Raw genomic sequence first — 20,004 nt, forward strand, 5'->3', positions numbered from 1 at the left:
GGTGTCAAATTTCTATAATATTTAAAAAGTTTACTGAAGGAAAATTTTATCAATTAGAATTAAGAATTATAATTTTCATTTCTTTGAAATAATATGTGGAATTTCACAGTGCTTTCTGTTAATTTTTTATTGAAAATTTGACTAAGGTTGGTCCACAGAATAAAACAGTAAAAGCTTGACCAGAAACATGTGTGATCCTATTTCCATTCTTTATAAAATAGACAGGTGAGGGGAGATAACTCAATATTTTCTTTTTTCTTTTTTACTTTTCACAATTCTGTGGATTCTTTGAAATTCAATGATAAAACTAAAACAGCATATTCATCAAAGAGACTTTTCATTCTAAAATTAATCATTCAATTTATATATAAAAAAAAAAAAAACTTCTGCAAATTTTCTACCAACTATTTCTCAAAATTTCATTTTATTCAAATGTCTTTACAGTATACTGTCTTTCAGTATATCATTAAAAAGTGTGGCCATTTTACAAACAGAAGCTGTTTATTATTGGTCTTCCTGTGTTAGTATCACCCTGCTGCTTAGATGTGTGTAAAATACCCATATTTTGGATTGTTATTTTTCAAATATACAAAGCATAGGACTTTCAGATAAAAGCTTTAAAAGCTATCCCTACTTGCAAAATCAAATGTCAGTCAAAATTTATACACTTTACATCGTGTCATCAAGGCATGGCTAGTATTTAGTTTCTGAAAGCATGTATTCTAAATTTAAAAATAAATTGGGAATGTGTGGACACAGATGATGTCCCTGCTTGCATGTGACATAAAAAAGGAACATAACTCAAGAACATTAAAGTAATGTTCTGAAATAAGGACTTGAGTTTTGAGGTAATAAGAATTGTGTACAAGTTCCATAAGGTTCTGTTGAAATAAACTTCAGTTAGAGAATAGAAACAAAAAATTTACATCTTTTCCATTTACAAAGATAAATAATTATAGAACAGTAAAAGTGACACCAACTATACTCAAATTTGATCTCTGCCTTACGGTAATTAGCATCGTGAATAAAATTTATAACATTTGGTTGAGACAAACTTAATTCAGCAATTTTAACATTTGTCAAGGGACAAAACTCTGGAAAGGTAATAACTATGCCACCCAAATTCAAACTTGATCTGAGTCTTAGAAGCATTGTGCACAATGGTACAGGGGTAAAACTTAATGCCCCTTCCATTAAAGCAAGAGGGCATAACAAATGTGGTTAGTTATGGTATCAAGCAATTTTAATTTTTTTTTGCTGATTGACAGTGAGCACTTATATGTCCTTAAATGTACCTTCTCTTTTTTTCACTGGACTAATAAAAGTAGTTCAAGAAGATCTTAAAGCAATTATAAAATAATCCGAAATAAGAAATGAAGACAAAAATTAACCTTCTTCAATTCCTCTTCCTGTTTTGGTTTGAAGAATTTTTTATGTAACTCTCTGTCTGCCTCATCTGATGGACTTGATGGTACATCATCAACATAGCTCACAAATCTTGTATATACTGTTCTTTTCTGACGAACTAAAAACAAAGATATAATTTCTGAGATACATGTAGCCTACTAGTCTGAGCAAATTTCTCAAGATTGCAGTATTATACATGAGACTAAGCTTGAAGTTTTGAATTGCAAGAGCTGTTTGAATGTTTTGATTGGTTTTTATTGTGTAGGTAATAAAAGATATCATTAATTCTAATTCAACATACAATATAATAATATAATAATAATAAAGGAATTTCTCGATCATTTCTTGTAATCTTGTAATGTCAAAATATGATATAATATATATATATATAAAACAGAAGTGATGGCCTTATAAGTTATAAGACTCAAAATCATTTTATAAAATAAGAAATACTATTCAAATAGCTACTTGTAATGACTTCATCCTCTTTCAAAGGTAACACCTGCCTCTGGCTTATATTTATTCTGCTGTATAGATCATAATTGTTAATTGGTAAATTATAATAAAATGTGGTTGTATTAAATCACATCACCGAATTAGACTATTTTTCCCCTATTTGTGACATTTTTACCTATTGTTTTTGTTGTTTTGTTCACACATCGTTGTCAATATAATGGAATTTGATGCGACTGTCATAGAAGTGAGAGGTTTAGCTAGCTTTAAAACCAGGTTCAACCCACCATTTTCTACATAAGAAAATGCCTGTACCAAGTCAGGAATATGACCGATGTTATCCATTCGTTTGATGTGTTTGAACTTTTGATTTTGCCATTTGATTGGGAACTTTCTTTTTTGAATTTTCCTTGGAGTTCAGTATTTTTGTGATTTTACTTTTTATGTAAACTGTTGATGTGTTACAATGTAGATTTGTACATTTTTTTCTTGAACAATGATGTAAAATCATATAATCAGCAATAATGAGAAAATAACCCTTTATATACTATAAATAAAAGGAGAAGTGGCATATAAGTCTATGAGATAGGAAAGCAATAACACAATTAAATTGGATTTCAGTTATCTCAAAATCATAAGGAATAAGGCAACAGAAAATATTTGCCTAACATGCCTGGGGTGTATAACATTTTAATGAATTGTTATTTAACTCAGTATGATCAGTGTAAAAACTAGACGTATCTCCAAAACTCACTGGTTCCAATGAGATGTGTTGGTCTGCTATGGTCTGGATTAACATAGCCAGGTTTGTGAGATATTTCTCCTCTATACAGGTAATCCTTGTCAGGAAGATCAAATCGTGAAAATATCACTGGTGGCAAGAATAAAGCTGCATCTCGATTGAAGAACTCATTTCTATCTACATTTTCTTTGAGGTGTAACTGGTGAGATATATTCTCATATCCTGACTCTGCTCTATTGAAAGGAAGATACTGGAAATCTGCCATGGCTGCAAATATAAATTTACAAGTTACTGGAAATCTGCCATGGCTGCAAATATAAATTTACAAGTTACTTCATTTACAAATATTGGGCAGGGTATTTTACTAATTTTTTCAATGAAAGTGGACATATATTTGTTTTATTGACTACATGATATGCTCTTGAAGGTAGTCTATTTACTATTGTCCCAAAAAACCTTCAACAACATGGAGAGAAGAATTAACCTAGGCTTGAGAAAAATGTTTTATACAGCACTCGTTCTATTTGAGAAGTCAAAATGTGTTGACCATATATTTCTATGTCATATACAGTCACTGACCTGTTATCATTTTTCTTCATGAATATTTAAATAGAAATTGCCGAAAATTATAATTAATTATTCATACGACCTATTCAACCTGTTCTTGTTTCCAATGTATACAACAACTCAAACTTATTTCTTTTTTCAATTTTTAGAGAAAAAAAAAACATATTTCACTTGTTAATATTTTTAGTTTGCAAACTATAAATCATTATGTTTTATGCTTATTGTTGATATTTTAGTTCATTCTCAAACAAATTTGTTCACCATCGATTGCGGGTTTCAACAGGTAATGTACATTTCATTGTGTTGTATATTTCTCTGCCTGCATGATATGAGGCCTTTTTATAAAAGGGGGAAGTTATCCAATATCTAAATGAAATAATAACACTCACACATTATACAACAATTGAAATTTTTTTTATAGATTGCAGTATAAAGACAATAATAGTGCATTGACTTGACATATCAACGATATAAGGATTCAGCCAGAAACGGGGAAACAGCTCTGCAGAGCCTCGCATTTCCCTGTTTCTAAGCATCATCCTTATCTCGTTGATATGTCAAGTCAATGCACTATTATTGTCTATATATATCACAACAATAAATACAAATAGAAGGAGATGTTGTATGATTTCCAACAAGAATATTATATATCTATAAAGACCAAAAGACAAACATTTGACCAATTCAAGTTTATTGAACTGACTGATACACACTATCATTAATTAGCAAAACTCATACAGTAAACATGTATTTATATAATTAGCTATTAACTAGAACACAGTAAGATACATATTATTTACCATTAAATTTGTATGTTGTATCAATAATCCCAAGTACTTCAACTTGATATTCATATTTGGATTTATCTCCCTTTTTTGGTCTTCTTTGGACCTTCATCAATAAATTTGTTGTAGAACATCTTTCACCAAAAGCTGGTTTACAGAAAGGATCAGCAGGCCTCCAGTTTACAGATAATCTTTTGTTTGCTTCTGAATATACCTGAGTTTATAAAGTAATAATTACATTACATGTATCTTTTATTATAATACGTTAGAATGATTGGCATACACAAATCCTGTGAATAGTGTCATTCTGAAATCAACCTTCATTTTAAAATGAAATGTAATATTTATGAAGACAAGAGCTTTCAAAATAAGAAATGATAAGGTGCACAGGTAAATAAATGAAGAAAAAAATATAGAAATCCGGTTTTCATCATGTTCATAATCCTTGCACAAAAAATGTAATTATAAGTATTGAATGCTTCTTTTAGTAATTTTATAGGGTTGTAAAAGAGTTGACCATGGGTGCATTTTTAGAATGAAGCGCTTCCTTGCTCCATACACAATGTAACTTATTTCTGTCATCGCTTATTTTACATCCTAATCAGCTAAAAAATTTACAAGAAGAAGCGTTCAATTCTTAAACATGTTAAATATATAAATAAGTTACAAATACTACTACAAGGCTGTACATTTGTCTGATGGTGTTATATAAATAAGTTACAAATAATACTACAAGGCTGTACATTTGTCTGATGGTGTTATATAAATAAGTAATAATAATACTACAAGGCTGTACATTTGTCTGATGGTGTTATATAAATAAGTTACAATAATACTACAAGGCTGTACATTTGTCTGATGGTGTTATATAAATAAGTTACAATAATACTACAAGGCTGTACATTTGTCTGATGGTGTTTTGAGTTATTTCAATGTTGATATGTTGTTGTACAAATGTATAAAGTTTTACTGGTTAGATGATATCAAATGGCAAAATATGTTTGAATTGTCTGCAAATTCTACTAGAGGTCATCCTTGGAAATTAAATAAAAAAAAGAGGTGTAATTCAACTCAACGTCTTCGTATTTTTTCACAAAGGCTCATTGATCAATGGAATAGTCTGTCAACAGAAACAGTTAGTGCAAAATCTGTCAAAATTTTAAAGAGGAACACTGGAATGGATAGAAATGGTTATTTAAACTTTTGATGTGAAACAGTAATTGCAACAATTTGAATATCATCATTTACCAGAATGGGAAAATAAGTTATCCTTTGGGTCTCACTAATTAGCGACAAGAAGCGTCAAGAAGCGCCAAGAAGCGACAAGAAGAGTAATTTTAGTGACCAGAAGACTTTTACCTGACAAGAAAACATCTTTTCTTTTTAATTAAGATTACTCATTCCAAAGAAATATTAAACAAGATTGCACACGCTGAAATGTCTCACCTTCGTTACTAATCATTGATATCAATATGTTGATAGTCATAAATATAAATCTTTATTACAACTGTCACATAAACTTAACATTAACCAAGAAAACTGAACATTGACCAATGAACCATGAAAATGAGGTCAAGGTCAGATGAACCATGCCAGGCAGGCATGTACAGCTAACAATTCTTCCATACAACAAATATAGTTGACCTATTGCTTATAGTTTAAGAAAAACAGACCAAAACATAAAAACTTAACACTGAGCAATGAACCGTGAAAATAAAGTCAAGGTCAAATTAAACCTGCACAACTTACATATAGATCATAAAATATTTCGATACACCAAATATAGTTGACCTATTGCACATAGTATTAGAAAAAATGACCAAAACTCAAAAACTTAACTTTCACCACTGAACCATGAAAATGAGGTCAAGGTCAGATGACACATGCCAGCTAGACATGTACACCTTACAATCATTCCATACACCAAATATAGTAGACCTTTTGCATACAGTATAAGAAAAACAGACCAAAACACAAAAACTTAACTATAACCACTGAACCATGAAAATGAGGTCAAGGTCAGATGACACCTGCCAGTTGGACATGTACACCTTACAGACCTTCCATACACCAAATATACTAGACCTATTGCTTATAGTATCTGAGATATGGACTTTACCACCAAAACTTAACCTTGTTCACTGAACAATGAAATGAGGTTGAGGTCAAGTGAAAACTGTTCGACGGACATGAGGACCTTGCAAGGTACAATTATACCAAATATAGTTATTACTTATAATAAGAGAGAATTTAATATTACAAAAAAATCTTAACTTTTTTTTCAAGTAGTCACTGAACCATGAAAATGAGGTCAAGGACATTGGACATGTGACTGACAGAAACTTCGTAACATGAGGCATCCATATACAAAGTATGAAGTATCCAGGTCTTCAACCTTGTAAAATATAAAGCTTTAAAGAAGTTAGCCACCGCCGTAACAGCCGCTGCTGGATCACTATAATTTTTTTAAATATATGGGCAGAAATGAATTGATAGAATAAAACTTAAGACATAAACATGATAAATATCGTTAAAAGAGGCAGTACACAAAATAAAATTATGAAAAATATTCACATTTTAATTGTTTTCCTCTTGTTTGATTTCAGTTCTTTTAATTTCACAATGTGTGTCTGTATTTTCTGGACAATGATCCACAAATAATGCATTTAGCAAGATTATTATATTTTGTACAACATCTACAAATAGTTTTAAAAACAAATTATAAGATATATATATATATATATATATATATATATATTTTCTAAAACACAAGTAAAATTAATATCATAATATGAAAGGGTAAACGTAATACTTGCTGTAATACATAATGAATATAAAATATCACAAATAAATGTAACAATTAGATTTATGTTTCAAAAATATTTTCTACAACAATGTATTGATTTATCGATAGAATATTAATTTTCTTGTCGTTAAAATTGTTTTTCCTTGCATATTCTTTAAATATTTATTGGAATAAGTAATTTTAATAAAAAAAAAAAAAATTCTCATTGCTTCTTGTCACTAATTTGTGAGACCGATCTTTTCTGACATCCTCTAAAGCCACAGTTCATAGATCATGTAGATTATTACAACAAATTCATGACCAAATTTCAAAGAACAGAATTCATATATTACAGAATCATCAAAACTATCATTTTTTCAACATTTTTGTTTTTCAAATATACATGTATCAAAATTGTCCTATTTTAAAAATTATGACAAACAATCTAAAACTGAGGATGAATATATCAAACTACTACTTAATAACAAGTGTAGAAAAACACTTAGATTAATATCATCTTTCATTAATGATAATCAATCATTTGAATTAAGGAAAAATGTCCTTATAAATGAGTAATATGAACAATTTGAAGCTATAACATACAATATACTTATGTCAGTAGTCTATTCTTACAAATTAACCTATATATATTGATATTTATAACTGCACATTTCATTGTTCGAAATGTGCCCAATGATATGCTATGTAGTATTGTTTAATTGCTGCATCATTACTATTTGTATACTAGTTGTATGGGCCGTTGCCAATTATTGTAATTGAGTTTGTGCCAATAAAATATTTGTATTATTAGTATAAGTTATTTATAAAGTTTTATAACAAAGGTGGTTGTAGTTTTTTAACACTTACAAAAATGTAGAGGCATGTAGATCTATAATATTTATAAATGTGTTTTCACCTTTGAAACATTTTCAGTTCCACCTATAGACTTCAACGCATTATCTACATTTTTTACAACACCTGGATAATCTACACAAACAAATCGTTTGTGATTAAAGGGGACTTTGGTTAATTTATCTCCACTAGACCACATGTTCATGTTTTTGTTTTTATTTTCAACTGGTGCTTTAATCTCTAATTATATTTTTTCCAGGAAAACTGTTAAGTTCTCGTTATTCATAAAATAGCTTATATAATGCCAAATAATAATGATATTTCTGTAGATTTTATGGTCTATATTTATGAATCGAAAAGAAAATAAAAGTTGAGATTTGTTAATTTAGAGATTATTTTCAAGATGTCTGCGCCCATGATAAATTTCGTAATCCTTGAACATAACTAACACACCATATATATAGCGACCTGTACTGCAGATATTTGCTCTCAAAATGAAGAAGAACTCAAATGAAAAGTAACCAATTATTTATTGCAGTCAGTGGTACATGTCATATCGCCGTATCGGCACATATTTACGGACATTTTGCCATTAAGTGGTCAAATTCGTCTCGAACAGGTCAGGAATAACCACCAATTGGTGGATTATACCTCAATTGACGTATAATCCACCAATTGAGTTATATTGGTATAGACCAATTGATGTATAATACAATTTTTTTGTAATTTAAATGCTAGTGTGAGATAGGAGCATAATTTTGCAACCTGCAACCTATTTCATGTATTTCATGACCCTTATTGAGTCCTCCGAAAGTTTCAGTTTTGTCTAAGCCTGCTGCATCTCTTGAGAATGCATGTGACTTCAAATATAATTATTGATTAAATGCAATATGTTATGTTACAATACTAAACTAGGAATGTTTGACAAGTTTTCATACCATAATATGGTTTTAAGAAAACTGCTCCGTTTTGGTGGAATAATTTGTTTTGAAAAACAAAATTATACACCAATTGATCTATACCATTATATGTCAATTGGTGGATTATACGTTAATTGAGGTATAATCCACCAATTGGTGGTTATTTCTGACCTGTCGAAATGATATATTTTTCACCTTTTTGCATTTTATATTGTTCTGTAAATCGTTAAAAACTAATATTGTTCTGTAAATTGTTAAAAACTATCACATGTTATTGAACTGTGAACTTAAAATATTTAAGATAACAACATGAACAATCTGACCAAGGATTTGTATAGTAAATACAAATCCTTGGCTTGATCTGACATACAAAAATTGTCGCATCATACATGACATATTTTTTTATAACATCCATATTTCAAAGGTTTGGATTGCACTCACGTACATTTTTATATGTTTTCCGGTTACTTTATTTGGAACAACAAAAACACTAGAACATGAAAAATGTCAAACATATTCAAAGTCGCTTTTAAAGACATATGAACAAACTTAATCAAAGTTCAACATTCTTATTTAATGTTAAAAAATATGCATTGTTAGAAATGGTGCACCGTTAGAAATGTTGTCTGAAGGGTGACATTAAGTACAGCTATGTCATCTGCCTGTCAGATACTGGTTCTTCAAGTCACATGACTGTCTTGTGATTTTTGGTCATACTTATTACATGTATTACAAACCAGCAAAACTATTTATTCAATATTGATTGTACATGTACTATTGACAATTCTTTTTAGACAACTGTAAGCTTAAGACATAAAGGGGAAAACAGTCTCAACTCTTTTTTTATTTAATCCCAAATGTTTGAAAACTGCATTTTAAATTAGAAAAAAAAATGTCTTTTGTAGAAACGAATCCCAATGTTACAGTTTGAAATTAAAGTATTAATATTTTTTTGTTTATGATTCAAGCGGTCACCAAAACATGAATAAAACCCATCAGTGAAAATTGTTATTAATATCAAAATATATCACATGAGGATATAATCAATATTGAATTGCTATTACACTTATAACTAATTTTTTACCTCCAGGCTCTAGCGAGGCATATAATTTAGTAAAATTATAGTTCTCAGATTAATTACTTTGTATTTCCCCTTTTCCTTGTTATTTCAATTTTTTTATAAGATTTAATCATTCTTTTGAAGTTTATACTAATGTATTTCCTTGTCAAATTCTGAAAACTGGAAAATTTATCACAAATATTGATATCACTGTTTTCACCCATGATATCAAAATGGAAAATCAATGATCAGATTATGCAAGATATCACCTGTTGAAAATAGTATTACACACACTTCTGTAGGCACATAAAATTACATGGGCAAAGCAATGGCCCGACAAATAGCCCTAGCACTATTCTTCTGGAAAGATAGCCACCCCAATATTTTTAAGAAAATGTGGTATGATTGGCAATGAGACAATTCTCCACAAGAGACCAAATGACACAGATATTAACAACTATAGGTCACCGTACAGCCTTTAACATTGAAGAAAACCCATGCCATATGTCATAAAATTAAAACACAATTAGATATTTTAACTGATTTTAACTGAGTTCTGTTATTCATATAGTACAAAACATACAACTATTTGATGTTTTTAAGTGTATACGTACATTTTAATTTAACTGCCATCTAATTGACATACATTCTACAATCTACCATTACAATCTACCACCCCTTTTATTCCTAAGTGCAAAATTATTTATCATATTTATACTGTAAATACCTAAATTATTTTATTACATCTCAAAACTTTGTTTGGGTTTTCCTATGACTTCATCAATGGATCAAAGGAAATACAATGTCCATTATTATTTTTTTTATGCTCAACATAATGTTATGATTGATATGTTATGTCAGATGTGGTCAAACATACAAATGTATAATATCTGGATATTTGCTTTTCCATATATATGCATGATATATTTTCTAGGAAACAGCCTGGTCAATAAACTGCCATATTTTCATTAATGTAATTATCTGTTAAATGTTTATAATGATGTAATAATTTTTACTTCTCTTTAAAGATATCACAAAGGAAGAGAGAAGAAGACAGGAAAGGAGGAAGAAAATAAACAATTGGAAAAGAAAAAGTTATTAGAAGCTAAGATCAGAAAACAAGTTGCATCTGAAGAAAAAGCCTTTCGTATTGTTGAAAGACTGATAGAAAACCCAATAACAGAAGAATTTCTTAAAGATTCAGTAGGTTTTGATAATTGAATTTTTGAAATCATTTTTTTTTCTTCGATTGTGTAGATGTGAAAAGCACAAGTGTCCCACACTATTTGACATAATGATTTGAAGCATAAGGAAAAAGAACTTTGATTAGAATTGCTTTTTATGCCCCATTTATTATGCCCCATTTATGGGCATTATGTTTTTTTGGTCTGTGCATCCCTTTGTTTGTCGTACTGTCTGTTCGTCCGTCCCGCTTCAGGTTAAAGTTTTTGGTCACAGTAGTTTTTGATGAAGTTGAAGTCCAATCAACTTGAAACTTTGTACACATGTTCCCTGTGATATGATCATTCTAACTTTAATGCCAAATTAGAGAGTTTCCCTCATTTTCACAGTCCACTGAACATAGAAAATGATAATGCAGATGGGGCATCCATGTACTGGGGACACATTTTTGTTTCACATGTTTTATGTCTCTGTTTGCTGAGCTCTATAAATTTAACTATTTTATTTGTATGCACCTTCAGATTGTTGTGGTTTGTGACTCTGTACACACATTAAAAGAAGAAGGTAGTGGGTTCATGGAAATTATTTTTTGTTCCTTCATAACTTTACCTTCTACTGTCTCCATCTTAATATTCGAAAAAAAACGGAGGATACCAAGGGGACATTAAGTGGAAGAAAAACTGACAATGCCATAGCATGAAACACACACACAAAAAACTCCATAAAAAACATAATAAGCTAAGGATTGAGAATGGAGAGTGCTCATTTTTTTCAATTCAATAAACCTTAGAAGTTTGGCCTTCATTTCACATATTAATATAAAAATTAATATAAATCTCCTACTGTAGATTCATTATTACTGGTTGCATACTAATTATTATGGGTGTCGTGGGTAAAGGTGAACCAGGAATTTAAATGTTCAACAAATAACATATTTCAATAGACTTTGTATACAGAGATTGGCAAAACCACGAAGTCAAATATCCACGAATATGCAAGTTGTCAACAATCCACGAAAATTGAAACCCACGAAAATAAACAAATCTACAGTAAACAGAAACCACATTTGTTATTTCAGTGCCAGTTTATTGCACCTCACCATTATGAAGATATTGTTGAAGAAAGGTCCATAACAAAGACATGTGGCTATCCTGTATGTAGTAAACCACTTAATGCTGTAAGTTCTTTTCAGTAACTTATATACTGTATACTGTAAAGACAGAATCATTTGTGAGGAGTTTGATTTTGCTTATTTATCAATTGTTATAAGTTAATCATGGAAATATTCCCTAGCACCAGAAGTTAAAAAAAATGATAAAATTCAGCGAAAATAAACCATTTTTCAGATTTTGGTCAGTGTAAAAATTGACTTGGTCATCGATCAGATATAACTGTTTTCTTCATAGAACCTTTATTGTTAGAATCAAGAGTGTGTTTATTCTTATCAGGTCAACATACATATGCAACTTCTTGTTTTAAATTGTGTTTTAGCTTTAACTCCTTTTAATTTTATTGATCTAGATGCTCATCAAATAATGCATGTTGAATCTTCCATTCGTATGATTGATAGCAATGGCTGCTATATCTTTATCTTTTCATGTGCTTTTGTTCGATTTAAAATTGCTTTAATTTTGTACAAACTACAAAAATTAATACTTTTGACAATATTATTTTTTTTCACACTGTATACTATTGTTTAATGTTGAATTTGATGCATGTACATTTAGCATGTTTTTTTACCTTATTACTAAAGTGTGATTTACATATTTTATATGAACAGATATCCAAGCAGAAATACCACATCTCCACAAAAGATAACAAAGTTTATGATATAACTGAGAGGAAGGTATGACATAGCTTTTATTAGTGAAACTTTGATCTTAAGAAAAAAGCAATGAAAAATAATCGAACAAGCCATACACATTTATTTTAAATTGAATTTATGATATTAAGCAATGAACAAAAACTTTTGTCTATATGTGGCTTCCCTTAAGTCTCAAGGTGGCATTTACAAATGCATCAGGTCATTATGTAACTTTTAAGCACATTTCAGTGTAGTTTGAAAGTTTTTTACGGTTACAAGTTACTAATTGTTTTAGATTAGAACTCTGATTTCAAGGTTGGATTTGACCATAATGGGGCCACCTACATGCTTTAACAGCAAAGTTTAATGAAAACATAAGAAAATGTATTAGATGATTGTGCAAAAAATTCTGTCAAACGGCATCTTCAAAAAGTTGTGTTGTAATTTGATAACCACCATTTGTTTTGTGATCAAGAGCTATTTGCCTCTTAAAATTTGTGTGTCATCTCTTTTTATCTTACAACCTGTCTAAGGTTGCTGTTCAGATTTTATGACGAAAACATTCTTAAGTTATTTTAACTTCATACATGTAATAATGTTTGTTTTATTTGAACAGAGTTATTTTGACTTCATACATGTAATAATGTTTGTTTTATTTGAACAGAGTTATTTTGACTTCATACATGTAATAATGTTTGTTTTATTTGAACAGAGTTTCTGTAGTAACCATTGTTACAAAGCATCTAGATACCTACAGACTCAGTTATCTACAACTCCATTATGGTCAAGAGAAGAGGAGAGAGTTTGTGTTAGTCTGCTTACTACAAACAGGTATCAGGTTTACTTTAAAATCTTCACTAATTTTATGTCTGACATTTTACTATTTCAAAAATATATTTACAACAACTATCCACCAAATATATCATTCTAAAAACAATATTTGTTGCAGAAAATAATATTCTGATAAACATAAAAAGCCATGATCATGTATTAGATCTTTAAAGTAATGAAAGAATTTCACTGATTCCAGTGATGAACAAACAGGCATTTTAGAAATTTGAATAGATTTGAGAAATTTGGCATTGCCTGAGATTCAATGAGAAAATATGTTTAAGTAATGTCATACAATTTCTGACATGTATGAGGTTATCACCAATGTACAACTATTGCGCAATAATACTTTTTTTACAGATAAAAATTATTGTTAAGCTTACATTAAATGGTTGGAACATTGCACTAACACAATAATAGCTCACCTGAATCAATGATATTAACATTTGAATATTTGATTTGTTTCAGTGGATTACCAGGTGTAGAAGTCGTTGGACCAATAGAAACTGTATGGAAAGAAGTTCATCAGTTAAATAAACTTGACCAATCAGAATCAAAGGTCAAAAATTCAGATGACAACAACAAAGAAATTAATGATATAACCAGAAAAACAGCTGACATTAAACTTAAGGATGAAACTTTGTTGGAACAAGGTTGTGTAGAAGATTCAGATGATGAAAAAGATGAACATGTTTGTACAGATATAGATCAGACTAAAACAAATAATCTGTTTGAGGGGACATTTACAGAAAATAATGCAAGTGATTGTAAAACTTCAGTCGCCCAGGCAGATAATGCAGGTTGTCCTCCTGTAGAGTCAATACCCGAGACAAAGAGTACAAAGGGAGATAATCCCTCACAAACTGAAGATAAAATGCAACAGTTGATGAAATTATTAGACAGAAGAAAACAGTTGCTTGGTCAGTTGGCTGAAATAGAAACTGTTTCTGAACCTTCAATGGTACAAAATACAAAACCAAAAACACAAGAAAATTTAGAGACCAAAAGTTCTAATCAGCAACAAATGCCCATTGATAAAGATGTTTCAAAAGTTCATAGAATAGATATCAATTTTCCCAAAATTGTCCATGTAGAACATGAACAGAAAAATGCTGGTATATCAGAGAGAGACATAAGTGATGGATCATCAGTTTTCAAAAATATTGTTGAAAGTGAATGTAGTAAAACCTTTGATGTTAGCAAAGAAAAAGACACTAAGCCAAAACCAGAAAATACCAAAATGTCTAGTCATTCTGTTATTCAGTTGATATGTCAGTCTGTTAAAACATGGATTACAACTGAAACCTTAGAATGTTTACAAAAACCAGCAGAACAGGATCAGACTAGTAAGACCTGGTCAAGAACACATTTTGATGCATTATATCAAGCTTTATGTAAAAGAGTAGATGCGGGAGAATTTGAAATAGAAGATATTGGTACTGAATCCAATATGGATGATGATAAAGATCAAAGACTACCAATACCTGAATTTGAAAAATTGAGAGTAGAAACAAAAGATTATGCAAATAAAGTGCAGCGATACTTTGCTGGTGAATTGTTTACTGAACCTACAGAAAAGGTACTATCAGTTAATTCATACTTCAGTTTGTTAAGATAAGATAAGATATTTTATTGGTTTAAAATAAAAAATTACAGGATTGATACCAAGATAATGGTTAATGAAACGTACAACAGCAATAAAAATTTGTACAGTCATTCATTTATTTATTTTGACCACTCATAGTTATTTAAAATAAAATGTTAACTTTCATTTTTTAAACCTCCAGTAACTTCTCCAAGAAAAAAGACCATAATGTTTATTTTGTTTCCTTAATTCTATGCATATTTCAACAGAATACACTAGTATGCAGAAGCCTGATGAAAACTATAGTTAAGCTTTTAGATTTGATTTCTACCAAACACTTTGATAAGTTTTCAAGTAGAAAGACATATAACAAAAACATAGACTGGACATGGCAGGGTAGTTATACATCCACACAACAAAAAAAGAACACTATCTTCTTCGTTTAATGTTTATTCACATTATAGGATTACCAAGAAAATACACCTGTATACCTGCCTACAGTGGACACTTATGATCAGATGCAAATAAGAAGAAAAATAGTAATGGAGAGATTACAAAACGTGTAAGTTTTAAATTATCTGTTATTTTTTTTGTCAGATTTGGCACTGAGTAAAATTTGTTTCCTTTGCCACATTAGTTGCTTTTCTTAAATTCACTATATGGTATTATTTGTTACAATCTGATGGTTTGTGTCAATGTGCGTTGAACAAAAAAATGACTTCCATTTTCTTTATTGCTTTCCATAATTGTAAAACTGGAGACAATCCAAATTTGTTATACAAATATTTCCACACTTGACATGAGACTGGTTAACACTCAAAGTAATTTCAGTTTATTAACTTGAAACAAAAAATTTCAATGAAAAAGTATGAATGCTGTTTCTCATTATATCTAAGTAATCATAATTATATTGCCTCTTCCTGAGTATGATTTTAAACATATACAACGTATGTCAATTAGATATATATATAGCAACACATCATTAAGACACGTAATTCATATAATACATAAAATGTTAAAAAAAAAAAACACATAAAACTTGCTGTAAACCAAAACAAAATATATGAAATGAACATATGTTTTTTTTTCCCTTAGGATACAAGATGTGTTATCTCCCTTGAAGCTCACACTACAAGACGTTTATACTGAATACAAAGACATGATTGGCACATTCAGGTTAGTAGCTGCATTTTTATTGACATTTTTATCTTACCCTCCACTGTAAAGGACATATTTGTCTGTCTGTGTTTCCATATTCATCTGACTGTAAGTATATCTGTTATTCCTTCATCCCATGACAAGTTAGTTTTTGATTTAGGGTAACAGGTACGTAAATGGCAGATCTCACTGAGTTTCAAAATTTACCAAGTTAATTTTTATACTTTCTGAAAGCAATTTGAATATTCTTTAGATAGAAGAATCAATGAATAAGATGCATGCAAACATCGTAAAAAATATTTGATTTTTTTTACTTCTAATATCGTTTTCTGGTGATGATATAAAATCTATAGGGAATCTATAAATTTATTTTGCTGTGTAATTTATTCAGTTGTATTCTGTAATATCTCTTAAAAACATTGAAAAATAATAATTTGATGCCCAATTTAGGCAGGTTGTCATGTCTCATCCCTATTTGGGGACATTTTGTCATCATGTGCATAGAGTCAACTGTAATATACTCAAGTAATGAATTTGGTGATTCTTTTTCAAAAAGAGTCAAAAGATACTAAATGGATATTCTTATTCACAAGTTGAAAACAAACTGACAACACCATGGCCAAAAAAAGAAAAATACCAAAAAACAAAAAACAAAAAACAAACAACAGTACATAGAAAACTAAACAAATGTGGAACACGAACAACACCTTAAACCAGTATTTCATCATATTTAAAGGAAAAGGAGTAGTGTAAGGGCACTTCGAGCACAATTGTTCATGATAATGTGAACTTTTTCTGTCCCATTTTATAAGGGCTATTCCAGAAAAAAATGTAGGGGGGTTGGGGGGGTTGGGAGGCAGTTTTTGTCAGCACCCACCACCCAGACAATTGTAATTGAGAATTATAGTGCATTATAGTGTGAAAAGTTGCTCTGATACCCATCACCCATGTATTATTAATATAATGTGCCTTCCAACCCCCAACCCCCCATACATTTTTTTCTGGAATAGCCCTAACTTTATTTCACCTGATGACATATAAAGAATAAAATTATCTTTATCTGTTCTTATTAGGTAAACATTTGTCATACTTGAATCAAGTACACTTATCGATCAAATCCTGTCTGACAGGATATAAAAAAAATAATAAATTCTTCCAAATAATTTTAAATATCAAATCCCCATTTGTTTGAGGTTTAAAATAACCCCACTTCGCATAAATATGAACTCTAATTTGCATGCCATGACTGGCTGACAAAGTTTATCCTCTTAGAAAAGAAATGGTTGTGTGTTTTGAACTTCTGATGCTACTTTTGTTAGACTATACTAGAACATTTACACATTAATAACTTTATAAATATGATACATGTATAGAAAATAAATCTAATAATTCCAAACAAAGATTAATATTTTAATTATTATTTTGCATTAAATTGGTATATAAATCTGTAGAGACAGTTGTCATCTGTTTATATTTCAGTCTTGACAGCAAAAATATCCTTCACAAGCCAGCAGAATGGACAATTATCAATCTTATTTTACTGAGATTGTAAGTACTGCTTAAGACACTACTTGCATTGTAATGTTACCTTATTGTTTAATTTAGAGTTATCTAATGAAAGTTCTGGAAATTTTCATCCTATTAAAGCATTTAAGTTTATTTTCATTGAGTGAATGAATAGCTAGGTTAAATGCACAAAATATAGGTCAGTGTCAAATTGTTACCAAGGTATATAGAATAACCATTTTTGTCTGTACACATGTGCTTAAATTAAAAATGACAAAAAGACAAGCAACAGTCTACAAAACATAACAGAGAAAACTAAAAAATGAGTAACATAACCCAACCAAAAACTAAAGACAGAGCAACATAACCCAACCAAAAACTAAAGACAGAGCAACATAACCCAACCAAAAACTAAAGACAGAGCAACATAACCCAACCAAAAACTAAAGACAGAAACTATAGACGGAGCAACATAACCCAACCAAAAACTATAGACGGAGCAACATAACCCAACCAAAAACTAAAGACAGAGCAACATAACCCAACCAAAAACTATAGACTGAGCAACATAACCCAACCAAAAACTATAGACTGAGCAACATAACCCAACCAAAAACTATAGACAGAGCAACATAACCCAACCAAAAACTAAAGACAGAGCAACATAACCCAACCAAAAACTAAAGACAGAGCAACATAACCCAACCAAAAACTATAGACTGAGCAACATAATCCAACCAAAAACTAAAGACAGAGCAACATAACCCAACCAAAAACTAAAGACAGAGCAACATAATCCAACCAAAAACTAGACTGAGCAACATAACCCAACCAAAAACTAAAGACTTGAGCAACATAACCCAACCTAATTCATAAAGAATCTATTTACAAAAAATAAAAAAGATGACAGACATGAAGTGATGGTAACCGCTGTCCTACAGGCTTTTGGCCAGGTGCAGGCACTGTCTTTGTATTTTAGTTAACAAGAGTGACATTGTTGTGTCCATTGGTAAATATTGTCAGTAGAATTGTTAAATTCTTTTAAGTTGTATGACTACTGTTAACAACTGATTACATTATCTTTTCATACCAGGATCTGATTTGATAGGATATTATAAACTAATACATTGGGAATTTCTTTGATTAAACACAAAGGTCGACATGAGACTGCTGTTGATGTTTCAACAAATTATTTAGTATATATGTTCCAGCACAATATATATATATATAACTATATAATTTTTTTGTAGGCTGTCTAGGAAGAATATTAAGATAAAGAAAGCATTCCTTCAGCCATCATCTGTGACATACTTTAAGATTTTACTTGGCAGACTAGGAACTAACTTACAGCAGATTGATATGTACATTGATGACTTATTATCTATCACTAATTAAAATATGAGACAATATACTGGAGTATTCTATCACTAATTAAAATATGGGACCATATAGTACAATTCCTGGCAAGGTCAAACCAAAGATTTTAAAATTTGCTGACTATCCAATATTCTAGCAACATTTATGAGTAAGAGAAAAGACTGGTATGCCTGAAATTAGAATAATGTGTCTAGAAAGGATGACCTATATTCTTGTTTGCTTTCTCATACAAATCTGGCTCAGTGTGTTTTCAGCTCGTACAAACCTGAATATACGTTTAATTTTCCACTGGACATTAATCATTCCTCTATCAACACTATGGTTTATGTGCTTTTTACAGTTTTAGAAGAATTGTCTATGTCTCAAGAGTTAATTAGGTTTCAGTCTTGCAAGTGAATGAATCTTTTACTGATAAATTGAGCTCTTTTGTTTCTTAAGCAACACATTCATTGTAGATGTAGAAAAACAGACTTAAGGCTAAAGGAAACCTGCATTTTAATTTCTGAAGAGAACAAAATAAAAAATGACCTATCACAATCAAAAGAGTGCACATACTGAAATGTCTTGTCTGCTTGGAAAATTGATTTCATGTTGAAAGTCTAAAATAGAAAGGGCCTATTATAAGTATCACAAAAACTTCACATGTTTAAAGATCCATGACACTGGGGTCAAGCAAGCAAGGTCAGATAAATCCTGTCAGAGAGATATGTACACCTCACAAGATTCAATACACCAAATCTAGCTGACCTATTGCTTTACAGACCAAAACACAAGACTTAACATTGACCAATTAAGCATGAAAATTAGGTCATGGTCGGATGTAACCAGCAAGACTGATAAAAAATTGAGAATGGAAATAGGGAATGTGTCAAAGAGACAACAACAAGACCAATGACCAAAAACTATCTGGAGGCCACAAGGGGTCTTTGACACAAAAAAGGAAATCCCACAACCTGAAGGTGTGCTTCAGCTGGTACCTAAATAGTATGT

At 30.3% G+C, this 20,004-nt stretch overlaps 2 protein-coding genes across 3 annotated transcripts in view; one reads left to right on the forward strand and one right to left on the reverse strand.

Annotated features, from left to right (window-relative positions):
* Positions 1-7,816, reverse strand: part of LOC143064520 (general transcription factor 3C polypeptide 5-like) — a 38,935-nt gene extending 31,119 nt beyond the window's left edge. The window contains exons 1-4 of one of the 2 annotated variants that reach the window (XM_076237393.1): positions 7,656-7,816; positions 3,970-4,168; positions 2,615-2,869; positions 1,392-1,525 (exon numbers count right to left, since the gene is read on the reverse strand). In XM_076237393.1, the coding sequence (XP_076093508.1) occupies positions 1,392-1,525; positions 2,615-2,869; positions 3,970-4,168; positions 7,656-7,796 (729 nt within the window). In that variant the 5' untranslated portion in view covers positions 7,797-7,816. Of the gene's footprint in view, positions 1-1,391; positions 1,526-2,614; positions 2,870-3,969; positions 4,169-6,528; positions 6,642-7,655 lie in introns of those variants that run through there. The other variant, XM_076237394.1, reaches the window with a different exon arrangement.
* Positions 7,817-7,981: 165 nt separating this feature from the next.
* Positions 7,982-19,086, forward strand: LOC143064521 (putative RNA polymerase II subunit B1 CTD phosphatase RPAP2). Its single transcript, XM_076237395.1, has 10 exons — positions 7,982-8,108; positions 10,600-10,774; positions 11,832-11,930; positions 12,534-12,599; positions 13,270-13,388; positions 13,857-14,967; positions 15,438-15,535; positions 16,069-16,149; positions 17,611-17,679; positions 18,888-19,086. The coding sequence occupies exons 1-10, from the start codon at positions 8,086-8,088 to the stop codon at positions 19,030-19,032; spliced, it is 1,986 nt and encodes a 661-aa protein (XP_076093510.1). The 5' UTR covers positions 7,982-8,085; the 3' UTR covers positions 19,033-19,086.
* The last annotated feature ends 918 nt before the right edge of the window (positions 19,087-20,004 follow it).

Source organism: Mytilus galloprovincialis, chromosome 2 (assembly GCF_965363235.1).
Source record: "Mytilus galloprovincialis chromosome 2, xbMytGall1.hap1.1, whole genome shotgun sequence".
Lineage (NCBI taxonomy): Eukaryota > Metazoa > Mollusca > Bivalvia > Mytilida > Mytilidae > Mytilus > Mytilus galloprovincialis.